The sequence below is a fragment of the Dipodomys spectabilis genome, unplaced genomic scaffold (assembly GCF_019054845.1).
Source record: "Dipodomys spectabilis isolate Male_0828 unplaced genomic scaffold, ASM1905484v1 ptg000519l, whole genome shotgun sequence".
Taxonomy (NCBI): domain Eukaryota; kingdom Metazoa; phylum Chordata; class Mammalia; order Rodentia; family Heteromyidae; genus Dipodomys; species Dipodomys spectabilis.
The window spans coordinates 809365-833597 of record NW_024871196.1 but is presented as its reverse complement, the minus strand read 5'-3'; the positions used below and the strand labels follow the sequence as shown (position 1 = coordinate 833597).

The 24233-nt window shown below is 40.2% G+C and overlaps 1 protein-coding gene across 2 annotated transcripts in view; it reads right to left on the bottom strand.

The window, feature by feature from the left end:
- The window catches only part of Nup205 (nucleoporin 205), an 81071-nt gene extending 60019 nt beyond the window's left edge, over positions 1-21052 (bottom strand). The window contains exons 1-7 of one of the 2 annotated variants that reach the window (XM_042670105.1): positions 20901-21052; positions 13874-14016; positions 11290-11461; positions 8653-8797; positions 8159-8318; positions 6507-6735; positions 5502-5666 (exon numbers count right to left, since the gene is read on the bottom strand). In XM_042670105.1, coding sequence (XP_042526039.1) covers positions 5502-5666; positions 6507-6735; positions 8159-8318; positions 8653-8797; positions 11290-11461; positions 13874-14016; positions 20901-20928 — 1042 coding nt within the window. In that variant the 5' untranslated portion in view covers positions 20929-21052. The remainder of the gene's footprint in view (positions 1-5501; positions 5667-6506; positions 6736-8158; positions 8319-8652; positions 8798-11289; positions 11462-13873; positions 14017-20900) is intronic. The other variant, XM_042670104.1, reaches the window with a different exon arrangement.
- Positions 21053-24233: the final 3181 nt, after the last annotated feature.

Genomic DNA, 24233 nt, shown 5'->3' with positions numbered 1-24233 from the left:
CCCAATAAATTCTTTTTCTTTTCTTTTTTTTTTTTTGGGCCCGGTTGTGGGGCTTGAACTCTGGGCCTGGGCGCTGTCCCTCAGCGCTTCAGCTCAAGGCTAGCGCTCTACCACTTGAGCCACAGCGCCACTTCCAGCTTTTTTCTTTTTGCTTATGTGGTGCTGAGGAATTGAACCCAGGGCCTCATGCATGTAAGACAAGCGCTCTACCACTGAGCCACCTTCCCAGCCCCTTTTTTTTTGGTCGGCTTGCTCTGGGCCTGGGTACTATCCCCGTGCTCTTTAGCTCCAAGTGAGCGCTCTACCACTTGAGCCACAGCACCACTTCTGGTTTTCTAGTGGTTTATTGGAGATAAAGTCTCACAGACTTTTCTGCCAGGGCTGGCTTTGAACTGTGATCCTCAGAGCTCAGCCTCCAGAGTAGCTAGGATTAAAGACATGAGCCACCAGGGCCCAGCTCCCAATGAATTGCTGGTAAAAAAAAAAAAACTTGTGCTGGGAAGGTGGCTTAGTGGTAGAGTGCTTGCCTAGCATGCATGAAACCTTGGGTTTGATTCCTCAGCACCACATAAGCAGAAAAGGCTGGAAGTAGTACTGTGGCTCAAGTGGTACAACACTAATCTTGAACTGAAGAGCTGAGAGACATTGCCCAGGCTCAGAGTTCAGGCCCCATGACTGACCAAAAAAAAAAAAAAAATCTCACCAGACGCCGGTGGCTCACGCCTGTAATCCTAGCTACTTAGGAGGCTGAGATCTGAGGATCGCAGTTCAAAGCCAGCCCAGGCAGAAAAGTCCAGGCAGAAAAGTCCGTTTTTATCTCCAAATAAAACCACTAGAAAACTGGAAGTGGCACTGTAGCTCAAGCGGTAGAGCACTTGCCTTGAGCTGAAGAGCACAGGGACAGCGCCCAAACCCAGAGTTCAAGCCCCAGGACCAACCAAAAAAAAAAAAAAAATCTTCAAGTCAATCAATAAAGACCAGAAACCTAGACACGATGAGTTAAATAACTATTAATTTGGTAATCAAGTAGCTAAACCCTTAAACATAAACTGGACTACCTGTAATCTTTTATATGCTTTACTTGGAAAATTTCAAACAGCTATATCATCAGAATAACATGATATCCACAAAGCCATCATTTCATTTTAGTATTATCAATTTAGTTAATATTTCTCCTCTCCATTCGCATTATTACACTGAAGCAAATTTCAGACATTTTAACACTTTCCCATTAAGTATGTCAAGATGCAACTCAAAAAGATACTTAAGAAACAAACCATAGAAATGTACACAATACTATTATCACCTCTTAAAAAATAATTTCTCATGAGATGTACAAGTCATTATGTCGAAAACAAACTTTACAACTTTGGTGGGGGGGGGGGAGGATTGGGTGGGGGGCCAGGGGGGATGATGGGAAAGGATGGGAAGGAGAAACAAAGGAGGAGGCTACAATGCTTGATAAGAAATGTACTCATTATCTTGCCCATGTAATTGTAACCCCTCTGTACAGTATTTTCACAATAAAAATAAATAAATGAAAAAAATAATTCTCAATTTCAAATATGCACAAGTAATGCTCAAATTTACAACTGTTTCTTTCATAAATGCCATGACAAGTTTTTTGCAGTTTATCTTTTGTCATCTACTTGCTTAAATACTCAAATAAGGTCTATAAAGCAAAAGCTGCAGGCTGGGAATGTGGTTTAGTGGTAGAGTGCTTGCCTACTACACATGAAGTCCTGGGTTCAATTCCTCAATATCACATATACAGAAAAAGGCAAAGTGGTGCCATGGCTTGAGTAGTAGCATGGTAGCCTTGAGCAAAAGAAGCTCAGGGTCAGTGCCCAGGCCCTGAGGTCAAGTTCCAGGACTAACCAAAAAAAAAAAAAAAGAGCAAAAACTGCAATAACTGATCCATCTGTAGACTTCCATACATCTTTTTTGCTTTCCCATTACTTAAGAAACTGTTTTTTTTGGTCCCATAGGTTTTGCCCACAATGTGGTATGACACTGCAACCCAGCAACACAGACCATCCTTCCTCTACATATAGCAAAGTCTGGTAGTTTGATCTAGAGAGGTCTGGTCTGATTCTGAATTTTTGTTTTTTCTTTTTGTTTTTTTTTTTGTTTTGTGTCCATTCATTGGGCCTGAACTCTGGGCCTGGGCGCTGTCCCTCAGCTCTTCAGCTCAAGGCTAGCGCTCTACCACTTGAGCCACAGTGCCACTTCCAGCTTTTTTCTTTTTGCTTATGTGGTGGTGAGGAATTGAACTCAGGGCCTCAGGCATGCAAGGCAAGTGCTCTACCACTGAGCCTCCTTCCCAGCCCCTCAGCAGTGTATTTCTTGATGGAAGAGTGCAACAGTGCTTAGGACAGACTCAACAAAAATTCAGAATCAGGGCTGGGAAGGTAGCTCAGTGGTAGAGCGCTTGCCTTCATGTCTGAGGCCCTGAGTTCGATTCCTCACCATCACATAAGCAAAAAGAAAAAAGCCGGAAGTGGCACTGTGGCTCAAGTGGTAGAGCGCTAGCCTTGAGCTGAAGAGCTGAGGGACAGCGCCCAGGCCCAGAGTTAGACCCACGACCGGACCCAAAAAAAAAAAAAAAATACATTGCTGATAATTTCTGTTAAGTTTCAAATATAAAATTGCTAGGTCATTTTATAGCAATCTGACTTTGAAAAAGAAGTGCTACACAGTTTGTTCGGCTGGCCTATCAAAGAAATCAAATATATAGTACATTACTGAAAATGCATTTTTATTGCCTTGAATAAGGTCAAAAAAATGTATATAATCCAGGTAGCCTCACCACATAAATGTTTAAAGAGTAGTGAAAAGTGAAAAGGGTATGTAGGACTGATGAAGAGAATTTGTATATAAATGTACAAATCTAAGTGTCTAATAGTTGCTTTTTTTTTTTTGGTCGGTCATGGGGCTTCAACTCTGGGCCTAGGGGCTGTCCTTCAGCTCTTCAGTTCAAGGCCAGCACTTTACCGCATAAGCCACAGTGCCGCTTGAGCCACAGTGCCTCTTGAGGCACAGTTCCACTTCTGGTTTTCGAGTGGTTTATTGGAGATAAAAGTCTCACACGTGTGTAATCTTAGCTACTCAAGAGGCTGAGATCTGAAGATCGTGGTTCAAAGCCAGCCCCGGCAGGCAGGAAAGTCCGTGAAACTCTTATCGCCAATAAACCACTAGAAAACAGGAAGTGGCGCTGTGGCATAAGCGGTAGACCACCTGCCTTGAGCTGAAGAGCTGAGGGACAGCGCCCAGGCCCAGAGTTCAAGCCCCACGACCGACCAACCAGGAAAAAAAAAAGGCTCATGGACTTCCCTGCCCATGATGGCTTTGAACCATGATCCTCAGATCTCAGCCTTCTGAGTAGCTAGGATTACAGGCGTGAGCCACTGGAGCCTGGCTCCCAAGATTTCTGAAAACCCCTTAGAAACAGTCTGATACTATTGAACAAAATGTTCTGCAATTGCACAGTTGATAAGATACTGGAATCTGCTGATATCTACTAAGACTAGAAAACGTAAGGCATGGATTGTAAGCTTGAACAAAGCCTTAAAACATGTGACACAAAAACAGCAGTGATAATTTTTAGACTTCAAATTACAATGAAAGCATAATTTGCATTTTGGAAGGCAGTACTCTATTAATATGATAACTATATGAATGCAAAAAACAGAATACAATATGCTATATAGACTGTCAAAATTTTCCTGACTATTCTCGATTGTTCCAAATAATCTTTTAATACAGTTTTTGTTCCAGTTCTGGGGCTTGAATTTGGGGCCCGGGTAAGACTTGAGCCACACAATTCTACCTACAACTTTTATTTACTTGTTAATTGGAGCAGACTTTCTTGGCCAGCATTGCTTCAAACTGCTATCATCAGATTCTCCTGAGTAGGGAGGATTTACAGGTATGAACCACTTGTACCTGCTACTTATATATTTTAAAATAGGAAATTTTTAATTTGATACAATGTGAACAAATCAAGATGGAAAATATATAAAATACTAATTTTTTTTAAATATAGAGCCAAGGATTTAGCTCAGTGGTAGAGTACTTGCACAGCATATAATATATGTGAGACTAAAGCCTATTCAATCCCCACCACTAAAATAAGTGATATTGGGGCTGGGAAGGTGGCTCAGTGGTAGAGTGCTTGCCTTGCATGCATGAGGCCCTGGGTTCGATTCCTCAGCACCACAGAAGCAAAAAGAAAAAAGCCGGAAGTGGCGTTGTGGCTCAAGTGGTAGAGCGCTAGCCTTGAGCTGAAGAGCTGAGGGACAGCACCTAGGCCCAGAGTTCAGGCCCCACGACCGGACCCAAAAAAAAAAAAAAAAAAGTGATATTGTCAACTTGAATTTTATTTTCATTTATTTTTCTTTTGGCAGTCCTGGAGATTGAACTCAGGGCCTTGGATACTGTCCAGAGCTGCTTTGCTTAAGGCTGGCTCTCTTCCACTTTAGCTACAACACTACTTCCAGCTTTTTTGAGGGGGGAGGAAGGTGGTAATGGGAGAGAAGAGTCTCAGACTTTCTTGTCCAGGCTTTAATCCATAATCCTCAGATCTCAGTCTCTTGAGTAGCTAGTATTACAGATGTGAGCCACTGGTGACTGGCACCATTTTTAATTTTAAACTTTTAAAATCTTATTTTAGGCTAGGCACTGGTAGCTCACACTGGTAATCCTAATTACTCAGGAGGCTGAGATATGAGGAATGAGTTCAAAGCCAGCTTGTCCAGAAAAGTCCAATGCACTAATTTCCAATTAACCTTCAAAAAGCCAAAATTATAGCTGTGGCTCAAGTGACAGAGCACTGATCTTGAGGAACAGGCTAAGTAAGAGACAGAGCCATGGCCTTAAGTTTAAGCCCTAGCACTGGCATAAAAAATATAAATAGCCAGAAGCCAGTGGCTCACATCTATAACCCTAGCTACTCAGGAGGCTGAGATCTGAGGATCGATGTTCAAAGCCAGCCCGGGCAGGAAAGTCCATGAGACTTGTATCTCCAATAAACCACTCGAAAACTGGAAGTGGCGCTGTGGCTCAAGCGATAGAGAGCTCACCTTGAGCTGAAGAGCTCAGGGACAGCAGCGCCCAAGCCCAACGACCGACCAAAAAAAAAAAAAAAAAAAAAGTGTGTGTGTGTGTGTGTGTGTGTGTGTATATATATATATATATATATATATATATATATACCTTTATATATATGTGTGTATATATATATATATATGTATATACCTTTAGAGTAAGAGTTTATATATATATATATATATATATATATATATATATAAACTCTTACTCTAAAGATAAAAAAGCTTTGTCACAAGACTCAAAAATGAGAAATAATTTATACAGTTTCTTTTCAGATAAGGGAAAAAGGTGTCTATTTCACTGCCAATTTACAAAATTTCATGTATAATTTCCCCTCTAGTTTCTTAATGACTGATACGATGTTTCTTGAGACACAATCACCTATACTTTACCTGTCACATCAGGTAACTGAGATATTCCCCTCAAAGCCAGTGCCCAAGCAAGTCTAATAGTGGCTTGAAGCCCAGGAAGTTTCCAAGGCTGAGAGTCCTGAAGACGAGAGTGAATTGTTGCAATGTACTGCCTCTCTGTCAATAGTGGAAGCTGATGAATCACATCTGAAAACACAAGAACAGACCACAAACCCCAAAGTGCATAAATTCTCACTTTTGATACAAGGGATTAACGTCTGAAGGTCAGAAAATCTGAACAATTTCAAGTAAGTAACGTTAATGTTTGACATATCGTAAAAGACATAATTATTCAGCACTGTTGATACATAAAACGGACAAACAGTAGCCTTCTATTTTAAATAATTTTGGTTATTTTCATAAGTCTAATATAAATTAGAAAAGAGTCACCCATTTTCTCCAAAAGTTCTGAAGTACAAATAAATGCTATCTAATGATCAAAATATTGATTCTATGCAATGAAAAATCAAAGATGAAACACTATTACAAATCAGTCAGCATCCTATGTTCTCCTGAAAATTTTCAAAATGTGAATGGTAGAGAAATAAGTAATTACAGCAAATTAGGCTTATGTAACATATATTTGTGGTATATAGTTTTTAACATCTCCATTCAAATGTTTAAAAAAAACCAACAGGAACAAATAACTTTTTTTGGTGATAACTGTAAATCAGAGTAGCATACGTGTTAAGCAAACCTTCCATTACTGAGCTACATCTCTAGAATTAAATATGATCTTTTGACTAAATACTCAAATAAGGATAAAGCACACACACAGGAACAAAACAGACCTCTGTGAATTTTAGCAATTAAAATACTGCCTTCTTAAATGTTAACTCCACAATTTAGGATCTGATTTTTAAAAGTAAATGCATGGTATAATCTCAGCACTTAGGGGACTGAGGCAGCATTTCTAGATCAGTATCAAGCTGGGTAACACACAGGTCTCAAAGAAATAAAATGTATTAAAAATATAAAATTCAATACCATCTCGTTCTTCAGTGCTTTGTTCTATAAAACTGATATCAAAACAGTACAGAAGAGCCATAAGAAGAGCCAGATTCACAGCATCCAGAGAGCCATTAGCCTCAACTGTCACTCTTTCCAAATGTCCAATAAGGAGGAGAGTATCATCTTTGCCTAATGGAGACTGGCAAGCCCAGGCAAAAAGACTTTCTGCCAGAGACTGTCTACACTCCTTAATGAGATCAGAAACCTAGAAATGAAAACATGATCAGTGTAAATAAATCACAGTGAAGCCTGGTCAAATAAAATGAAAACTACTGCCAAGTACTGCTGGTTCATGCCTATAACCCTAGCTACTCAGAAGGATGAGATCTAAGGATCATGGTTAGAAGCCAACTGGGACATGAAAGTTTGTGAGATTTATCTCCAATTAACCATCAAAAAGCTGTAAGTGCAGCTGTGGCTCAGTGGTCCAGCACTAACCTTGAGCACAAAAGCTCAAGGATACCACCCAGGCCTTCCTTATTAGGGCTAAAACAATAAACCTATCTAAATTCACATTATCTAATACCTCATCTCTGGAATTCTGGCATTCTGAACAAATCCTATTTCTAATTCTTTATGCTTAAATTACTTAAGAAATGCAGTGACTAGGCCCTGGTGGCTCACACTTGTAATCCTAGCTACTCAGGAGGCTGAGATCTGAGGATCACAGTTCAAAGCCATCCCCGGGCAGGAAAGGGCAGGAAAGTCCGTGAGACTCTTATCTGCAATAAAGCACTAGAAAACTGGAAGTGGCGCTGTGGCTCTATGGCTCAAGTGGTAGAGCGCTCGCCTTGAGCTGAAGAGTGCAAGGACAGCACCCAAGCCCAGAGTTCAAGCCCCATGACCAACAAACAAACAAAAAAAGAAATGCAGTGACTGCTGGGCAACGGTGGCTCACGCCTGTAATCCTAGCTACTCAGGAGGCTGAGATCTGAGGATCACAGTTCAAAGCCAGCCCAGGCAGGAAAGTCCATGAGACTCTTATCTCCAATTAACGGCCAGAAAACCAGAGGTGGCGCAGTGGCTCAAGTGGTAGAGCGCTAGACTCAGCTGAAGAGCTGAGGGACAGTGCACAGGTCCAGAGTTCAAGCCAAAAAAAAAAGAAAGAAAGAAATGCAGTGACTGATTCCTTGAAGAATTCATTTCAGGAAAAAAAAAACTTACAATGGCACATAAATGACTATATATAACAATTGCCAATGGATCTCAGACACAGCCACTACATACTTCAAAGTGCAGCGTTGTTTCTTTTGTTTACCTGACAAGAACATTCTTTTTTTTCCTTTTTTGTGGCACTGGTGTTTGAAAATAGACTTTGTAATTGCTAGATAGGCATTCTACCCCTTGCACATGCTCCCATTTTTCAAGTCTCATGTTTTAGACCACAAGTTTCCTAATTATGCCTCCTATGTAGCTTGTATTACAAATGTCATATCTAGATCATTAAGATGGAAATATGGCAAATGTTTTGCCCAGATTGGCAACGAGCTGTGATCCTCCCTCAGGAGGTAAAGACCTCTTGAGTAGCTGGAATCATAGGTGTGAACCACTGCATCTGGCCAAAGATATTCAAACTGTCAGAAGTGTTCTAAAATTTGAAAAGGACAACACATGAATTGATGTCGTGCCTCTTTACGATGTTTCTCACTGCCCAATCCTCTCTCTCGCTGCAGTTTCTCAAATTCATTATTCACATCAATCTGTGACAACAGAGTAAGAACTTTATAAGTCAATCCTTGCTCCATCAGCTCATCTGTAAAGCGTGTTGTCATAGAGACCAGCTCTGGACTGTAATGAAAAGGAAATAAACAAAGGCAATATTGAACAATGATGTTTATACTTCCTTACAATAATTGACATAGCAAAACAACCAGGATAAACTGCAGTGTAGTTTTTTATCCTTTCCAGGTCATTAAGATTAAAGAAGTTTCTAAATATAATTACTTAGCTATAAACAAAATAAGCAGGTTTAAAACTGTGTGTTATTCCTGATAGAATAAAGGAGCATATTACTCACCTTATGTATTTCACTGAAATTACATACAAAAAGTAGAAATTTTTATTTCTAAAGTAGCAATTCTTCAATTAAATTACCCTCTAAAAACTGAAGAAGCAAACAGACCTGAGTTCTAGAGTCCATGTCTTTCCTCGTCTAGACTGTACCAAAGCTTTCAGGGAATTCGAAATGCACCGCTTTCCATCCCAATATAAAAGAACAGCTACTAATCCTCTGGTGAGACCAGGAAAATGTGGCTGTTGGTGCTCTCCTAGGAAAGGAAATTGAGAAATAATTCAATAAATAACCACAAATGCATTGATTAGGCAGAAATCCCTCTATCAATACCCGGGTCAAAGAACCATAGGATCTCAGTGTAGGGAACCCTTTGGGACAGTTCTCTTCTTTCCCCATCCACTGATTCCCTCCTGTCAGCAGATTTACAGGACCATCTAGACCATGCCCAAATAATACCAGCAGCAACCTGACGTTCTCCACTTTCCAACTCACCCAATTTCCATTACCTCTCTCATTTATACACACTATGTTGCCCCTTTTTGCCTACTGTTACAATTTTATCCAATACCCATTTTATTTTTACTCACATGAAATCTTTCAAATATTTGGAAGTTTCTTCTCCTAGTCTTCCCTGAACTATCTTTTTTTCAGTTCAAGTTCCCTCATCCTTTTTGTCGGTCGTGGGGCTTGAACTCTGGGCTTGGGCGCTGTCCCTGCACTCTTCAGCTCAAGGCTTTGAACCGTAATCCTCAGATCTCAGCCTCCGGTGTAGCTAGGATTACAGGCGTGAGCCACTGGCGCCCGGCTTCCCTCATCCTTTTAATCGGCTCTTATCAACTTGGTCTTTTTTAGAGTTCCTTTCCTATATTTTCAGTATGACTCCTACAGCTTTCTTCCCTCCTTCTCCAATGACCTCTCCATTGCACTCCCTTCATCTTCCCAAGTTCATCACCTTGCTTTTCTCTCCTGGACAGACATTTCCTCCAACTTGATGGCGTCTGTCCTCCTGACTATACCCTATTGCATGAGATAGCTGCCTATTCCTTTTGCAACACATGCTTCACGATCTTTGCAAAGATATCTCTATAATCCCCTTCCTACTGACCATCACTAAATCATACACAAACTTGAATACAATGAGTTATGTCAAAATTGTGTGCACATCTTTTTAGTTAGTAGACTGAGTGCTCCTTTATACTGCTTTACTCTTTATATTTACAGTGCTTGATATAGAAGAAATGTTTCTTAAGTTCTGAGTTAACATCCCCCTTCCAGAAAAGAAAACATCTTCCTCATTCTCTTAAGTCAAATAGGATTTATATAGCTACATATCTTTAGCCCCTTTAAACATTTGTTCAGAAAGCATGTTTTCTTCAAACACCGCCTCTGTGCAGCCACAATTTAATTTCAAAATTGTTCTTCCAAAGTTATTCTTCATTATCAACAACTTTTCATAAAACAAGTAAAATCCAATTAAGTTTCATGGCCTACAATACCCAATACAATCTGACTTCCTTCTATATGCTCTCCCTCATTCACGATGATGCCCTAGCCCAGCTGTCTTTTTGTGCTACAACAAGCCTTTGCCCCCACTTTAACCACCTGGTACTTGATGTGCCAGAAACACCCTTCCCCAACAGGGCTGTTTAGCTGGTACCACCTCACCATTTAGGTCTCAGCACAAATGTCTCTATCTCAGAAAGAACTTCCCCAAATACCCTAATTAGAATTACCCCAGCCAGATCTCACCTATGGACCAATGCCTTGTTTCACTTTTTTTCTATGAGTCATTGTTACTGAAAGTTTCTTACTTTTTACATAGGCATGCATTATCCGAATCATGCCTCCAAAACATGACCTTACTATCCTACCAATATTTGACAATATATGATTTGTACTACAAAACTCTGGAGATGAAGCCACTTTTAAGTTAACATGGAAAAGGCTACCTACCGTAAAACAGATAATTAACATTAACAACTATGAACATTAACACCTTTACTTTAATCAAAAGTAAGCAAAAGGAAATAATAATTTTGAATACAGTTTTGTCAAATGAACTGCATCCTTAAAAATTGTTTTGCAAGGAAGTGGCGCTGTGGCTCAAGTGGTAGAGTGCTAGCTCTGAGCTGAAGAGCTGAGGGACAGCGCCCAGGCCCAGAGTTCAAGCCCCACGACTGAAAAAAAAATTATTTTGCAAAAAATAAAAATAAGGGCTGAGAAGGTGGCTCAGTGGTAGAGCACTTGCCTCGAATGCTCAAGGCCCTGGGTTCAATTCCTCAGCACCACATAAGAAAAAAGCCGGAAGTGGCGCTGTGGCTCAAGTGGTAGAGTGCTAGCCTTGAGCTGAAGAGCTGAGGGACAGCGCCCAGGCCCAGAGTTCAGGCCCCACGACCGGACACCCCCCCCCCCCCCCCGCAAAAAAAATAAATACTACCAAAAAATAAAAATAAGGGCTGGGAAGGTGGCTCAGTGGTAAAGTGCATGCATGAGGTCCTAGGTTCAATTCCGCAGCACCACATAAGCAGAAAAAGCTGGAAGTGGCGTTGTGGCTCAAGTGGTAGAGCACTAGCCTTGAGCTGAAGAGCAGAAGGACAGCTCCCAAGCCCAGAGTTCAGGCCCCATAACTGGCAAAAATAAAAATAAAAGACTATTTTTGAATTTATACCATCTAAGATTTTAAACTATGTGTGCATTGAGTGTAATTCTGCACTCCTGAAAAGCATCAATTAAATGTCAACCTACCAGCAAGGAGAAGCTCCACAGCTGCCAATTCTCCAATATCGAAAAGGTCGCTGAGAATAAAGGCTTCTTTAATGAGCTGTTCAGGAAGAAGTCGGGTTCCCTGTTGACCCTGGATGGCAACTCCCTCTGTACTGGCTTTCTGGACCTTCTCATGCTGTTGAACATTCTTTGGCTAGAATGATAAAATTCTAATCAAGTAATGAAAACAGTACAACAGAGACAAGGTCCTAAAGCACTGCGTCAGCTGTTTATGCAGGATAGTGACCAGACAAACTGAAGTACTCCATATCATCTGCTCTAGAAATGGACCTTTATGAAGTAACATCTTGTACTAGCGCTCTACCACTTGAACCACAGTGCCACTTCTGGTTTTCTGGTGGCTAATTGGAGAGAAGAGTCTCAAGGACTTTCCTGCCTAGGCTGGCAGGATCTCAGCCCCTTGAGTAGCTAGGATTACAGGCATGAGCCACGGGCACTTGGCTTACCTTTAACTTTTTAATCCTCTTCCTCCTACTACTACATTTTCAATAAATTTTCTGCTAAACTGAACTATAAAATTTAGAGAACACATAAAAAATTTAAAGAAAACACAAAATAGCCTTCTATATTTCAATTTTCCAAGGAGTTTGTCCAATTATATGCCTAACAAAGAAAAATTTCAAGTTCTTCAAACTTCTAACAAATGGGCACAGGAATTGTTGAATTACTCAGAAGAGTGAACCATACTTTAGATGTAGCTTCATTTCCTAAAAGTTTCTTCAATACAAGTATTTAATAATTGAGTCAAGTGCTAGTTGCTCAAGCCTATAATCCTAGCTACTCAGAAGGTAAAGAGCTGAAGATCCTTATTTAAAGCCAACCCAGGCAGAAATGTCCAGAAGACTCTTTTCTACAATTAACGAGTAAAAAATGGGAAGTGAATTTATGGCTCAAGTGGTAATGAGCTATCACTGGGCAAAAAAGTAAGTGTGAGCACCAGGTCCTGAGTTCAAGCCTCACTTCCAGCACACAAAGTATTAAGTATATAGTATATAGTACAGATTTATCTGATAGATTACAAATCTTAAAAGTTTAGATTTGGGGGGAGGGGGGGGTCATGGGTTTAGAACTCAGGACCTGGCACTGCCCCTGAGCACTTATGCTTAAAGCTAGCACTCTACCACTTTGAGCCACAGAACTACTTCCTAGATTTTTTTTTTTTTTTTTTTGTCAGTCATGGAACTTGAACTCTGGGCCTAGGCACTTTTTCTGAGCTCTTCAGCTCAAGGCAAGCACTCTACCACTTGAGCCATAGCACCACTTCTGGTTTTCCTGTGGTTTATAGGAGATAAGAGTCTCAGGAATTCCTTGCTAGGTCTAGCTTTGAACCATAATCCTCAGATCTCAGCCTCCAGTGTAGCTAGGATTACAGGCATGAGCTATGGGCCGCTGGCTTAGATTTTTTTTTTTTAGAGGCTGTGTAAATCATTTAACCTAGCTCTTCTATTACAGATTAGAAAATGATACCCAGCTAAGTCAGATAATTCATCCTAGTCTTAAAATTCTCTAGTGGTAGAATCAAGACTAGAACTCAGTTCCACTGGCTCCCCAGCTTTCTTCTAAAGGAAGGCAAAAAAAAAAAGCTAAAAAGCAAAAGGTGATTTCTTATAATACAATCCTGCAGTTGTTTCTAGATGATTATATTTATATATAAAAGAACTGTCAATCAGCAAGAAAAGGGGTTCTATATTTGAATCTTCTCCACTCACTACTTCTAGTTACAAAGGATTTCAAGATAAAGTGATTAGTGACACATATTAGTTCCAGTATCTGAAAATAACCTTCCAAACTCAAGGCTTTTTGTGTCTGGTTTTGCTTTAGGGTAATAGAATTTAGTTACACATCGATTCTCCTGCCTCTACCTCCCAAGTGCTGGGATTATAGGCATGTATCACTATACCTGGCTAAGGCGACTTATGTTATCATTCAGAATTCTAATGTAGTTATTAGCTAGCATTTTTAAACTATACTCAATTTCACAAATCATCAAGTATTATGAAGCTCACCCTTGAATACTATAAATTCAATAGTAGGCCAGGCACTGGTGGCTCACACCCGTAATCCTAGCCATTTAGGAGACTGAGAACTAAGGATTGTGGTTCAAAGCCAGCATCGGCAGAAAAGTCCATATGACTCATCAACAATTAACCATCAGAAAACCAGAAGTGGAGCTGTGGCTCAAAGTGGTAGAACTAGCCTTGAGCTCAGGGACAGCACCCAGGCCCTAAGTTCAAGCCCAGGACCAACCCCCTTCCCCCCAAAAAATGCAATAGTAAATTCTATAGAAAACATGAAAATGGTGACATTGATCAAGATGAACTGTACTTATAAACTGATTTATGAATTGAAACTTCTCTGTATTACGTAGTGGTTAAAAAGAAAAAATGGTAAGTGCTCCCAGGAAAAAAAATTACATTTTAAAAGAAAAAGAATCACTAGAATAGTTGAAGCAACAAAATTTATTTATATGCATTAGAGTTTACTTGCTCTTTCAATCCCTTAGAAGAAAAAGAAACAAATCTAAGAAAAAAAAGAAATTTCCTACTGGATTTCTGAATAAGGAGATGAAATCAGGTTTGTGTTTCTTCAAAATCATGTCAAGAAGGTGGACAGCTTCAGGTTGTCTTCTCCAAAGAGCATTTCCAACTGTCTGCCAAATGTCTTTGTAAGGACCCCATAGGCTAGCAGCTTAAAGAAAAAAATAAAGTAAAATCAGTTCCAAATAAAACATACACCTGGAAAATAATGTAATGTTATTACCTACATGTTAGTCACTTCACTTTTTAATGTGAGTTAAATATATATACCAACAACATAAACATGTTTTCTAACTAATATGAAATTAAATAAATCCAACTAAACTGGATATGGGCTGAGCCTGGTGTTACCACCTTATGAGCTATGTGACCTAGAACATGAGAAACCTCCTGTATTTGGTTTCCTTATATATAAAACAGGAGTATCAACCACTCCTAAGGCATGTAAGTTTTTAAATGAGATAAACTAGGTAATTCAAGCACAGCCCTAAGCTTTCAGTGTGTATTAATACAACACCCTATACGTTGTCTCTCATTTTACAAATGGAGAAATTGAGGAAGAAGAATCAAAATACACAGCTAAGGTCACAGTGGATACACAGAACTTGAACCCAGGCAGTCTGGCATCAGCATGCTCTAACCACTAGGTTATAGTGTATTTGCACATAATACTTGGCAAGTGAAAATGTTTCGTATGAATTTAAGTATGTCAGAGATATCTGCTAAATAGTATAGTCAAAGATGAAATAAAGATCACATTTGGACAAGCTCAGGCAACTATGACTAAAATTAATTATATTTGCTTACCTAAAAATATTTATACCCTATAATGAATAGTAAGGTTGAATCATAAAGAATAAGAGAATAAATCTTGATCTTTAAAAAGTTGAGTGATGAGATGTACAAGACACTATGTTGAGTTGATGTTTATTTTTATTTTAATTTTTTTTTTGGGGGGGTGTCCGGTCGTGGGGCCTGAACTCTGGGCCTGGGCGCTGTCCCTCAGCTCTTCAGCTCAAGGCTAGCGCTCTACCACTTCAGCCACAGTGCCACTTCTGGCTTTTTTCTTTTTGCTTATGTGGTGCTGAGGAATCGAACCCAGGGCCTCATGCATACAAGGCAAGTGCTCTACCAGAGCCACCTTCCCAGCCCACAAGACACTATGTTGAAAACGAACTTTACAACTTCGGGGTTGGGGGGATTGGGGGGTTGGAGAGGGAAGGAAAATGTACTCGATAGGAAATGTACTCATTACCTTGCTCATGTAACTGTAACCCTTCTGTATAATATCTTAACAATAAAAAAAAATTTTTAAACAAGCTGAGTAATAGAACACATGCTTAGCATGTGTGAAGTCTTAGATTCAATTCCTAAAACACATACAGAAAACACAAATCAAGTTTGGGAGATCAGAAGTACATACATGCTATTAGAGCAAATAAAAGGGAGCACCTGAAATTCAGTGGTAGCGTGCATACCACATGCAAAGCCCTGGAGTCAATTCCCAGCACCAGGGAGATCAGGCCATGAAGTGATCTATCATGTCTTTGAGGTAGGGATGAAAGAGAATGGGACTCAGCATGTATAACTCGTCCTTATAAAGAAAGCTCATCCAATTTCCTGCTTTATTTCTCCTTCTTTGATACCGTATTTGCCAATCTTCTGATTTTTTTTTTTTAATACAGTCTGTCAGCCATACATGATGATGGTACATGTCAATAGTCCCAGCTCTGGGAACCTGAACCAGCCTAGGCAACACAGTAAGTTCCCATCTCAAGACAATAAATAACTATAGCCTTATCACATGAATTTCCAGAGTAAAGAATATATTGACTAACATGAGTACCTATGCAGATATACTTCCAGTTGTGATCAATAAATTGGCATATTTGCTTATTTCTTTGTCTTTTCTGAGTTTCATTAGAAAATTCTATTAATGGGACCTAAAATTAATTCTGGATATACAGACAAAAGTCAAGTTTATAGGTGGCTAAAATTATTGTCTGCCCTTAAATCCTGATTTCCCTCAGTCCATTTTCTTGGCCCTTAAATGCTACAGAGTAAGATTTGAGCCTTTTATATCAATGCAGATTAAGCATTGCTAATCTAAAAAGTTGGAGCCCCAATGTAATGCTCAAAAAGTTTAAGACTTTGAATTAGGGATGTTCAAACAGCAGTCTGCACTCTTCTTAAATAAAAAAGAAAAAATCTAAAGTATGAAGTACTTCTGGTCCAAACCAATTTCAGATATGAGATGCTCAACCTGTAGACCTGACAAAATAAAATTGGCATGTAGAAGAATGGTGTCTGATGAGGCTGTACTAGAACAGGAAATATCAGAAACAAATGAACACTAAAGGCAAGGGTAGTAAAATAGCTGGTAAAGACCCATTAGTAGTAGAGAGTCAGAATGGATAGCCAAACAGCACAAACATAAAGGGAAGGTGTCGGAAGTGGCGCTGAGGCTCAAGCGGTAGGGCGCTCGCCTTGAGCTGAGGGACAGCGCCCAGGCCCAGAGTTCAAGCCCCACGACCGACAAAAAAAAAAAAAGGGAAGGTGTCAAAAATGACTATGCAGTTCAGTTTAGAGCAAAAAGGCTGTCAACTCCATGGTACTGGGAGAGGAAAGACTCCTAGGCAAATGAGAAACAGATCTTACCACAAGTATTTCATAAATCTGATGAATGGCTGACAAAACAGAATTTATCTGTAATACCAGAATTTGGGAGAGCCAAAGAAGGAGATCAGCTGAGACTGTATATAACAAGTGCTAGGACTGCCTAGGAGTACACAGTGAGGTCTCAAAAACCTAACAATAAGAGCTATCAAAAGTTTAATGGGAAGGGATGGGAAGGGGAAACAAAGGAGGAAATGTACTCATTATCTTCCCATGTAATTGTAACCCCTCTGTACAGTATTTTCACAATAAAAAATAAAAATAAATAAAAAGTTTATTCTTGCTTTTTGGCATATTTAATAAACAATAAGCTGGGCACAGTGGCTCATGCCTGTAATCCTAGCTGAAATCTGAGGATCGTAGTTCAAAGCCAACCGGGGCAGGAAGCTCCTTGACACTCTTATCTCCAATAAACTACTCAAAAAAAAAAAAAAAAAAAAAAAAAGGCAGAAGTAGCACTGTAGCTCAAGGGACAGCACCCAGAGTTCAAGCCCCAGGACAGGCAAAAAGAAAAATCACACACACACACACACACACACACACACACACACACATACAAAATAAGACTTCTGAAGAACAAATGTCCTTAGATTATACATATTTTGCACAATAAGCTCAGTGAGTGGTAAAGTCAAAGTTCCTTCTCCCCCTTACTGAGGAGACAGCCAATAATAAATCAATATACACCGTATCACATATACTGGGCTACTTTGTCCATCACTAACATTACCAAAGGTTTTTAGTTTGTCCAAATTTAGTAAATATCTTTTTAGTGACCAATTATAAATTATTTTTCCAAATAACTAAACATGTATTGTTAATATATGTCTCACTTTCCTTTAGAATTCTATTTTCCTTAATGTTTTCTAACACTTCCAGCATATCTTATTTACACACTTCTGCAGCATGTTTGGGGTACTGGTGAGCAAAGAGTATACAAGGAAACATCAATTACACAAAAATATATTGTCCAATTGTGTACATACTTTGAAAGAGGTGCCCCAGGCAAGGCAGTATATAATATGACCCAGAAGGTGCAATCAGGGGAGGGAAGGGTTCAGGAATGATTAGGCTGCATTTTGAAAGATAGAAATGGGAGTTAACTGAGGGACAGGAAGCAAAGACATGTTCTGAGAAGACACTAAGTGACTTCCCATGGCTAGAGAAAACACTACACTCTCAAAGAATGGAAGAAGCCAAGAGCAACAGTACAAAACAGAGTTTGGGAAAAATACGCAACTGCCACTCTAGGCAGGGCTTTCTAAACTATGTTCAGGACTTTGACATGTACCCTAAAAGACCAAGCAAGAAGACTTAAAACGCTACCAGACTTAGTGATAAACAAGAACATGGTCATCTTATTAAGAGCTGTTTAGGAGATAGAATCAGGCTAGAATGGGTAGAGGGATAGAAGCATAGATATGGAGCCAGTGAATAGTGAAAAATCTCTTGAAAGGTCTGGCTGTGAAGAGGAAAAAAAGGATAACAATTAGACCAAAGCATGCAAAGGATAGATGTGCAAGGTGGAGTGGAGGGGGCAGGGGTGCGGACAAAGAGAAATGCCCAGGGCTGGGGGCTCACTCCTGTAATCCTAGCTACTCTACTCAGGAGGTAGAGATCTGAGGATCATGGTTCAAACCCAGCTCCGGCAGGAAAGTCTATAAGACTCTTATCTCCAGTTAACCACCAGAAACCGAAAGTGGTGCTGTGGCTCAGAGAGTGGTAGAACAATATATAGCCTTAAGCATAAGAGCTCAGGGACAGTGCCCAAGCCCAGACTTCAAGCCCCACGACTGACCGACCAAAAAGCAAAAAAAGAAAGAAAAAAAGAGGAAGGAAGGAAGGAAAGAGAAAGAGGGCTAGATTCATAACTCAATGCACTGAATTCAAACCCTACATAACAAGAAATATAAAATAAATAAATAAATTAGAGCAAGAGACAAAGAAGGGGTATTAGGAAGAAAATAAAGGGTAAGATTTACCTTAGGTAAGAACACAGAAGGAATTTGATTCAAGAGTGCAAATAGTTTACGTTTATTGGCTAGTACTTTCTCTAGGTCAGCTGCAGGTTAAAGGTCTGAGAAGTGTAGATGATGAAATAATCACTACTGAAATCGGGACAGGGTTGACCACACTATCATAGACTAACTAGCTGTGTTATTGGCTGCTCAATTACAAGCCTCTAAGTATATATTGGAGCTGTCACAACACTAATGAGTCATGTAGCTTGAAACTCAAGATCAAAAAAACTACAGCTTCTTCAGGTTTTTCTTTTTTACAACTCTAAGACATTTGATTTTTTTGTTGTTGTGACAGCAAGAAACAATGTCATCTTAACTATTACGTGTACAATAATATTAAATATATTCACACTGTTTTGCAAGACACATTTGGACTTTCATCTTGCAAAAATGAAACTATATCTATTAAGCAAGTACTGCCATCTACCTCTCCTGTTTCTTGCAACTAGCACTCTACTGTTTGCCTTTGGCTACTTACACATACTTCATAAGTAAAACTATGCAGTATTTGTCTTTTGTGATTTACTTATTTCATTTAGCATAATGTCCTCAAGATTGATTCATGTTGTATCATATATCAGGATTTTCTTCCTTGTTTTAGGCTGCATAATATTTCTTTGCATGGATATGCTTTGTGTGCGTTTCTGTGTGTGTGCCAGTCCTAGGACCTAGGCGCTATCCCTGAGCTTTTTTGTTCAAGGTTAGACCTCTACCACTTGAGCCATAGCTCCACTTCTGGCAGTTTGGGTGGTTAACTAGATATAAGTCTTAAGGACTTTCCTGCCAGGGCTGGCTTTGATCTATGATCCTCAGGTCTCAGCCTCCTGAGTCAGCATGAGACACTGGTTCTTGGCTATACTCTTTACTCTTTACTGTAATGCATACTTTTAGTCATTATTGTACAATATATACTCTCTGTAGCTCTTAATTCTTTTTAAAACTCTTTCCCTCAAAGATTTAATAACATAAGAATATGACAAATAAATGTACATAACAATAACAGTGTAGCCTTGCTTTTAAATTTATATCTAGTTGGAAAGAAGGGACAGCAATATTACATATTACCATTTTACATTATTATATTGTTTTTGCATTATGTTTATATATAATTATAGATAGTATATAACATATGTGTTATGTTATACATTATGTAATATATAATACATACTTATATACACTATGTACTATATATTATATAGTGTATATGCCACATACTATATATATAGTATATGATACTACATAATTATATATACTATATATGACTATAACATAGTGTGTATAATATATACTATATATTACAATATAATTATCATTCTTCAATTAGCCAGAAAAATGCCAGGTTGGAGGCGTGGCTCAAGTGATAAGAGTCCAGAGGAGCAAGAAAAAGAAATCCACGTGAGAACTCTCAAAGGCCCTGAGTTCAAGTCCCGGAATCAGTACAAAAAGATGGGAGAACCACCACCACAACCAGGATTGTTACAAAGAGATCCTTTGCCAAACAGATCTCCTAATAGTGCCTGAGAATTTTATGTGTAGGTCAATCAAGGGATTAACATCCTAAGCAGGAATTTGGGGCTTCTCCGCCCTATACAGATGCCTTCTGGCATCTCTGCCGTTCCCAATCTATAGAGCCAGCCAGCAGTATACCACGGCAAATTCGACAAAGTGTATGTATGCTTTGGGGCGTTCCAGGACGGGGGTGGGGGAGGGGGGAGTGGAAGGTGTCGAACCACCAAAATTCGACACATCCCTCTCCAATAGTTCCTTCACTGCCTCTCAGATTCGACCTCACCCCGAAACTCTACCGAGAAAGGACGGGATCACACACGCAGAATGTGGAGGCATCTGCTGGGCCTGTGGCACCCCCTTCCAAGCCACCTTGGAGACAGCCGACTTGATCTGGGGTCGTCCCCGGAACCAGCCGGGCACCCCCTCCCCGTCCCGCCTCCAGCCTCCACGGCCAGCTGAAAACCATTTCGGGTTCTTGGGCCTCGCTGCTGGAGATGTGACGGGGATCCTGGGGGAACCCAGGCTGCAGACACGTCAAGGAGTGGAGCGTGGGAACCCAGGCCGGGTCCGGGGCGCGGGGGCGCGGCTGCGCGGCCCGCCGGCCTCCCGGCCTCCCGGCGTGGACTCCAGGCCCACTCGGAAGCCCAGCGCCGCCGCGCGCCATTCAAACCGGGGAGGGCCGGGATTCTAGGCCCGGAGCTAGGGGAACGCAGGCACCGCGCACAGACGGCGGCCCGGACCCCGGAGAACCTCACAGCCCCGGACCCTTCCCTTAAAGGACTGGTCATCGCCCGGCTCCATCGTTCGTCTTCTGCCCGGCCGCACTCACCCGAATTTACCGCCAACAGCGTCGCCATCTTGGAGGGGTACTAACGGAGCTCTCCGGCCGCATGGAGGACCCAGGAAAGGATGAGGCTGCCCACGGTGACGCCTGAACAGAAAGATTACCGCGAGGCTCTGGGTGAACAGCGCACTCGGCCGACTCAAGGCACTGAAAAGAGCCCAAAAATCTGCGGCAATCCGCAATCGTCATTTTTTCCTGAGACCATTTCCATTCATCTAAATGAGAGCAGCCCGTTCAGAGATTCCAGGCCTTCGAGCTGACGTATCGTGCAGTGCATGCTGGGATTTGTAGTTTCTTTGTAGTGATGAGTGAAGGTTAGGGAAGGTGGAAGCTATACTTTGGTCCATGGAATAGTAAAAGGTATTTTACGACTAGCTGTTAAAGTGAGAACAGCGATAAAGTTTAAAAGAATAGGGAGAGAAACCCACCAATGAGCAAATTCAGTAATTACATTTGATATTCATTATGGAAAAGTTAAAACTGTAACTTGAGGGTAGAAATGGGATGGGAAAACATGAGGGAGAATGATAGAGGGGTGACATTAATCACAATGCATTATATTTATAACCTTCTGGAATTGAAAGCCCTTTGTACAGCTCCTTAATAAATATTTTTAAATGACAGCTCTTTATGAGATGGCTTAAATCTAAAACATTGTCTTCATTTCTAATTAATCTTATTGGTGTTACTCCCTTCTCTTGAGGAGTGGGGTGTCACAAACTAAGTTTTCATGACATTTCATTTTGCTAAGTGTAAATTTTCATAGTCAATATTAGAGCAAAATAAATCATTAACGTTTACTATAAAATTTTTAGACATCTACAAAATAACAGTAATAACCACCCTGCTTCAACAACATGTCCTGTTTCTTTCCCTGGCTTCCAACATAGATTACTTTGAAGCAGACTCAAGACATTAAATTTCCTAATTGTTACCAGAAATAATGATGAACAGCCCAGTGGGGTAGGCAAAAAATGGTTAACAGACCAGAACCTAGTGATTCTCCAGGAGGATTACCAAGGGGTACATATGTCTCTGCCTGTCCCTTACATCCTGAGTTTGTGATGTCTCAAAAAAAGAATTTGAGGACACATCAAGGCAGAGACCAGAAAGCTTAAAGCAAGGGAAAGACTTTAAAAAAAAATAGTAGGGGCTGGGAAGGTGGCTCAGTGGTAGAGTGCTTGCCTTGCATGCATGAGGCCCTGGGTTCAGTTCCTTAGTACCACATAAGCAGAAAAAGCTGGAAGTGGTGCTCTGGCTCAAGTGGTAGAGTGCTAGCCTTGAACTGAAGAGCTGAGGGACAGCGCCCAGGCCCAGAGTTCAGGCCCCACAACTGACAAAAAATTGTACACAACCCTGGATAAGTGTGGACACAACTAATCAGAGGTACAATGAATACTCTGTCATCCATATTAACAGTTAAAAAAAAAAAGGTTGGCCTGTAAACCTAGCCACTCAGGAGGCTGAGATCTGAGGATTGCCGTTAAAAACCAGCCAGGCAGGAAAGGCTGTGAGACTCTTATCTCCAATAAACCACCAGAAAACCAGAAGTGGCACTATGGCTCAAGTGGTAGAGTACTAGTCTTGAGCTGAAGAGCTGAGGGACAGCGCCCAGGCCCAGAGGTCAAGCCCCACAACCGACAAAAAAAAAAAAAGGTTGAGGACTGGACTCACTTCACCTTAGCTTAGGATAGGTGATCCTCTTTGATCTGATACCAAATAAATTTGGTCATTCTTGCTGTTGCACTATTTTATCAATTAGGCACAAGGTGTTAAGGCTGGCCTGCTCAATAACTTGCAGCAGTGATATCTGTGTATCCTTTCAAACAAAGGATAAAATCTGCCATACACATCTTTGAGATGTTTTTCACTTGTTAAAATTGATTTGCTAATTTCAAATTAAGATAAAATTATCACCATTTACTCTAAAAAAAACTAGGCATTCGTTAAGAATTTTACATGCATTGTTTATGGTGGGGCAGTATGTAGTTCCAACTCTAGGAGGCAGACACTGGATTGCCTGTAGGAAAAAAGCCTGAGCTACACAGTGAGACTTTGTCTCAGAACACCAAGAGCTAAAGATTTAGTTCAATGGAAGAGTAGTTGCTTAGCATATCTGTCTGGATTCTCTCCCTTGCACTACAAAAGGAAATTTTACAGCTGGCCTGATGGCTCACGCCTGCAATCTGAGCTACTTGGGAGGCTGAGTATGGGAGCATCATGGTTCCAAGCAATCCCAGGCTAAAAAAGTTCTTGAGACTCCATCTCAGTAGAAGAAGCTGTGAGGTAGATCACAGTCTAGGAAACATACCTAGGCAGGAAGCTAGATTTTATTTCAAAAATAACCAATGCAAAAAAAACTGGAGGCATGGCTCAGCAGTCAAATACCAGCTTAGCAAACACAAGGCACTGAGTTCAAACCTCTACACTGGAAAAAAAAAAAAGCAGGAGGAGTTTTATGTGCATTGGACTAGGAATATAGCTTGGTATTAAAGATATTCTTAGTATGATGGAAGATGAGACTCCAGAACCAAAAATGGATAGAAGAATGTTCATTGTGTGTGATCAGGGAAGTGAAGCAAGAAGATCTCTTGTTCAAAGCCAACCTGGGCTATAAATCATGACCCTGCCTCAAAAATAGCAAGATCTTTGAAATTATGTAATCATTTAATCACAATCAAAAAAAAAAAAGAACCTCGGGGAAGGGAGGGAGGGAGGGGATGGTAGGGGGAAAACAAAAAAAAAAAAAAAAAAAGATAATCTATAATTTACCATATTAAAGATCACTTGAAATAAAAAAAAAAAAAAGAAAAAAAAAACCCTGATGCAAAAAAAAAAAAAAAAAAAAATAGCAAGATCCTATTTATCTATTTAATGTTACAAGGATAGAGATGTTTTTTACATTTGATGGAAAGATAGAGGATAGATGGATGGATGGATAGATAGATAGATAGATAGGTAGATAGATAGATAGATAGATAGATAGATAGATAGATAGATAGATAGATAGATAGATAAACTGTCCAACATTCCACTGAATTAGGAAAGAAATAGGGCTATGTTCTCATTTGATTATTAAAAATTAGAATCATGCTGGGCCCTGGTGGCTCACACCTATAATCCTAGCTACTTAAGAGGCTGAGATCTGAAGATTGTGATTCAGTGCCAGCATAGGCAAAAAGTCCTAGACTTTTAGATGATGAGCATTTGTCATTCTAGCTACATTAGGAAGCTATAAGAGGATCATAGGCCAGGTCAACCAGGAAAAAAGTGAGACCTTAATTCAAAAATGACCAGAGCAAATGTCATTTAAGTGGT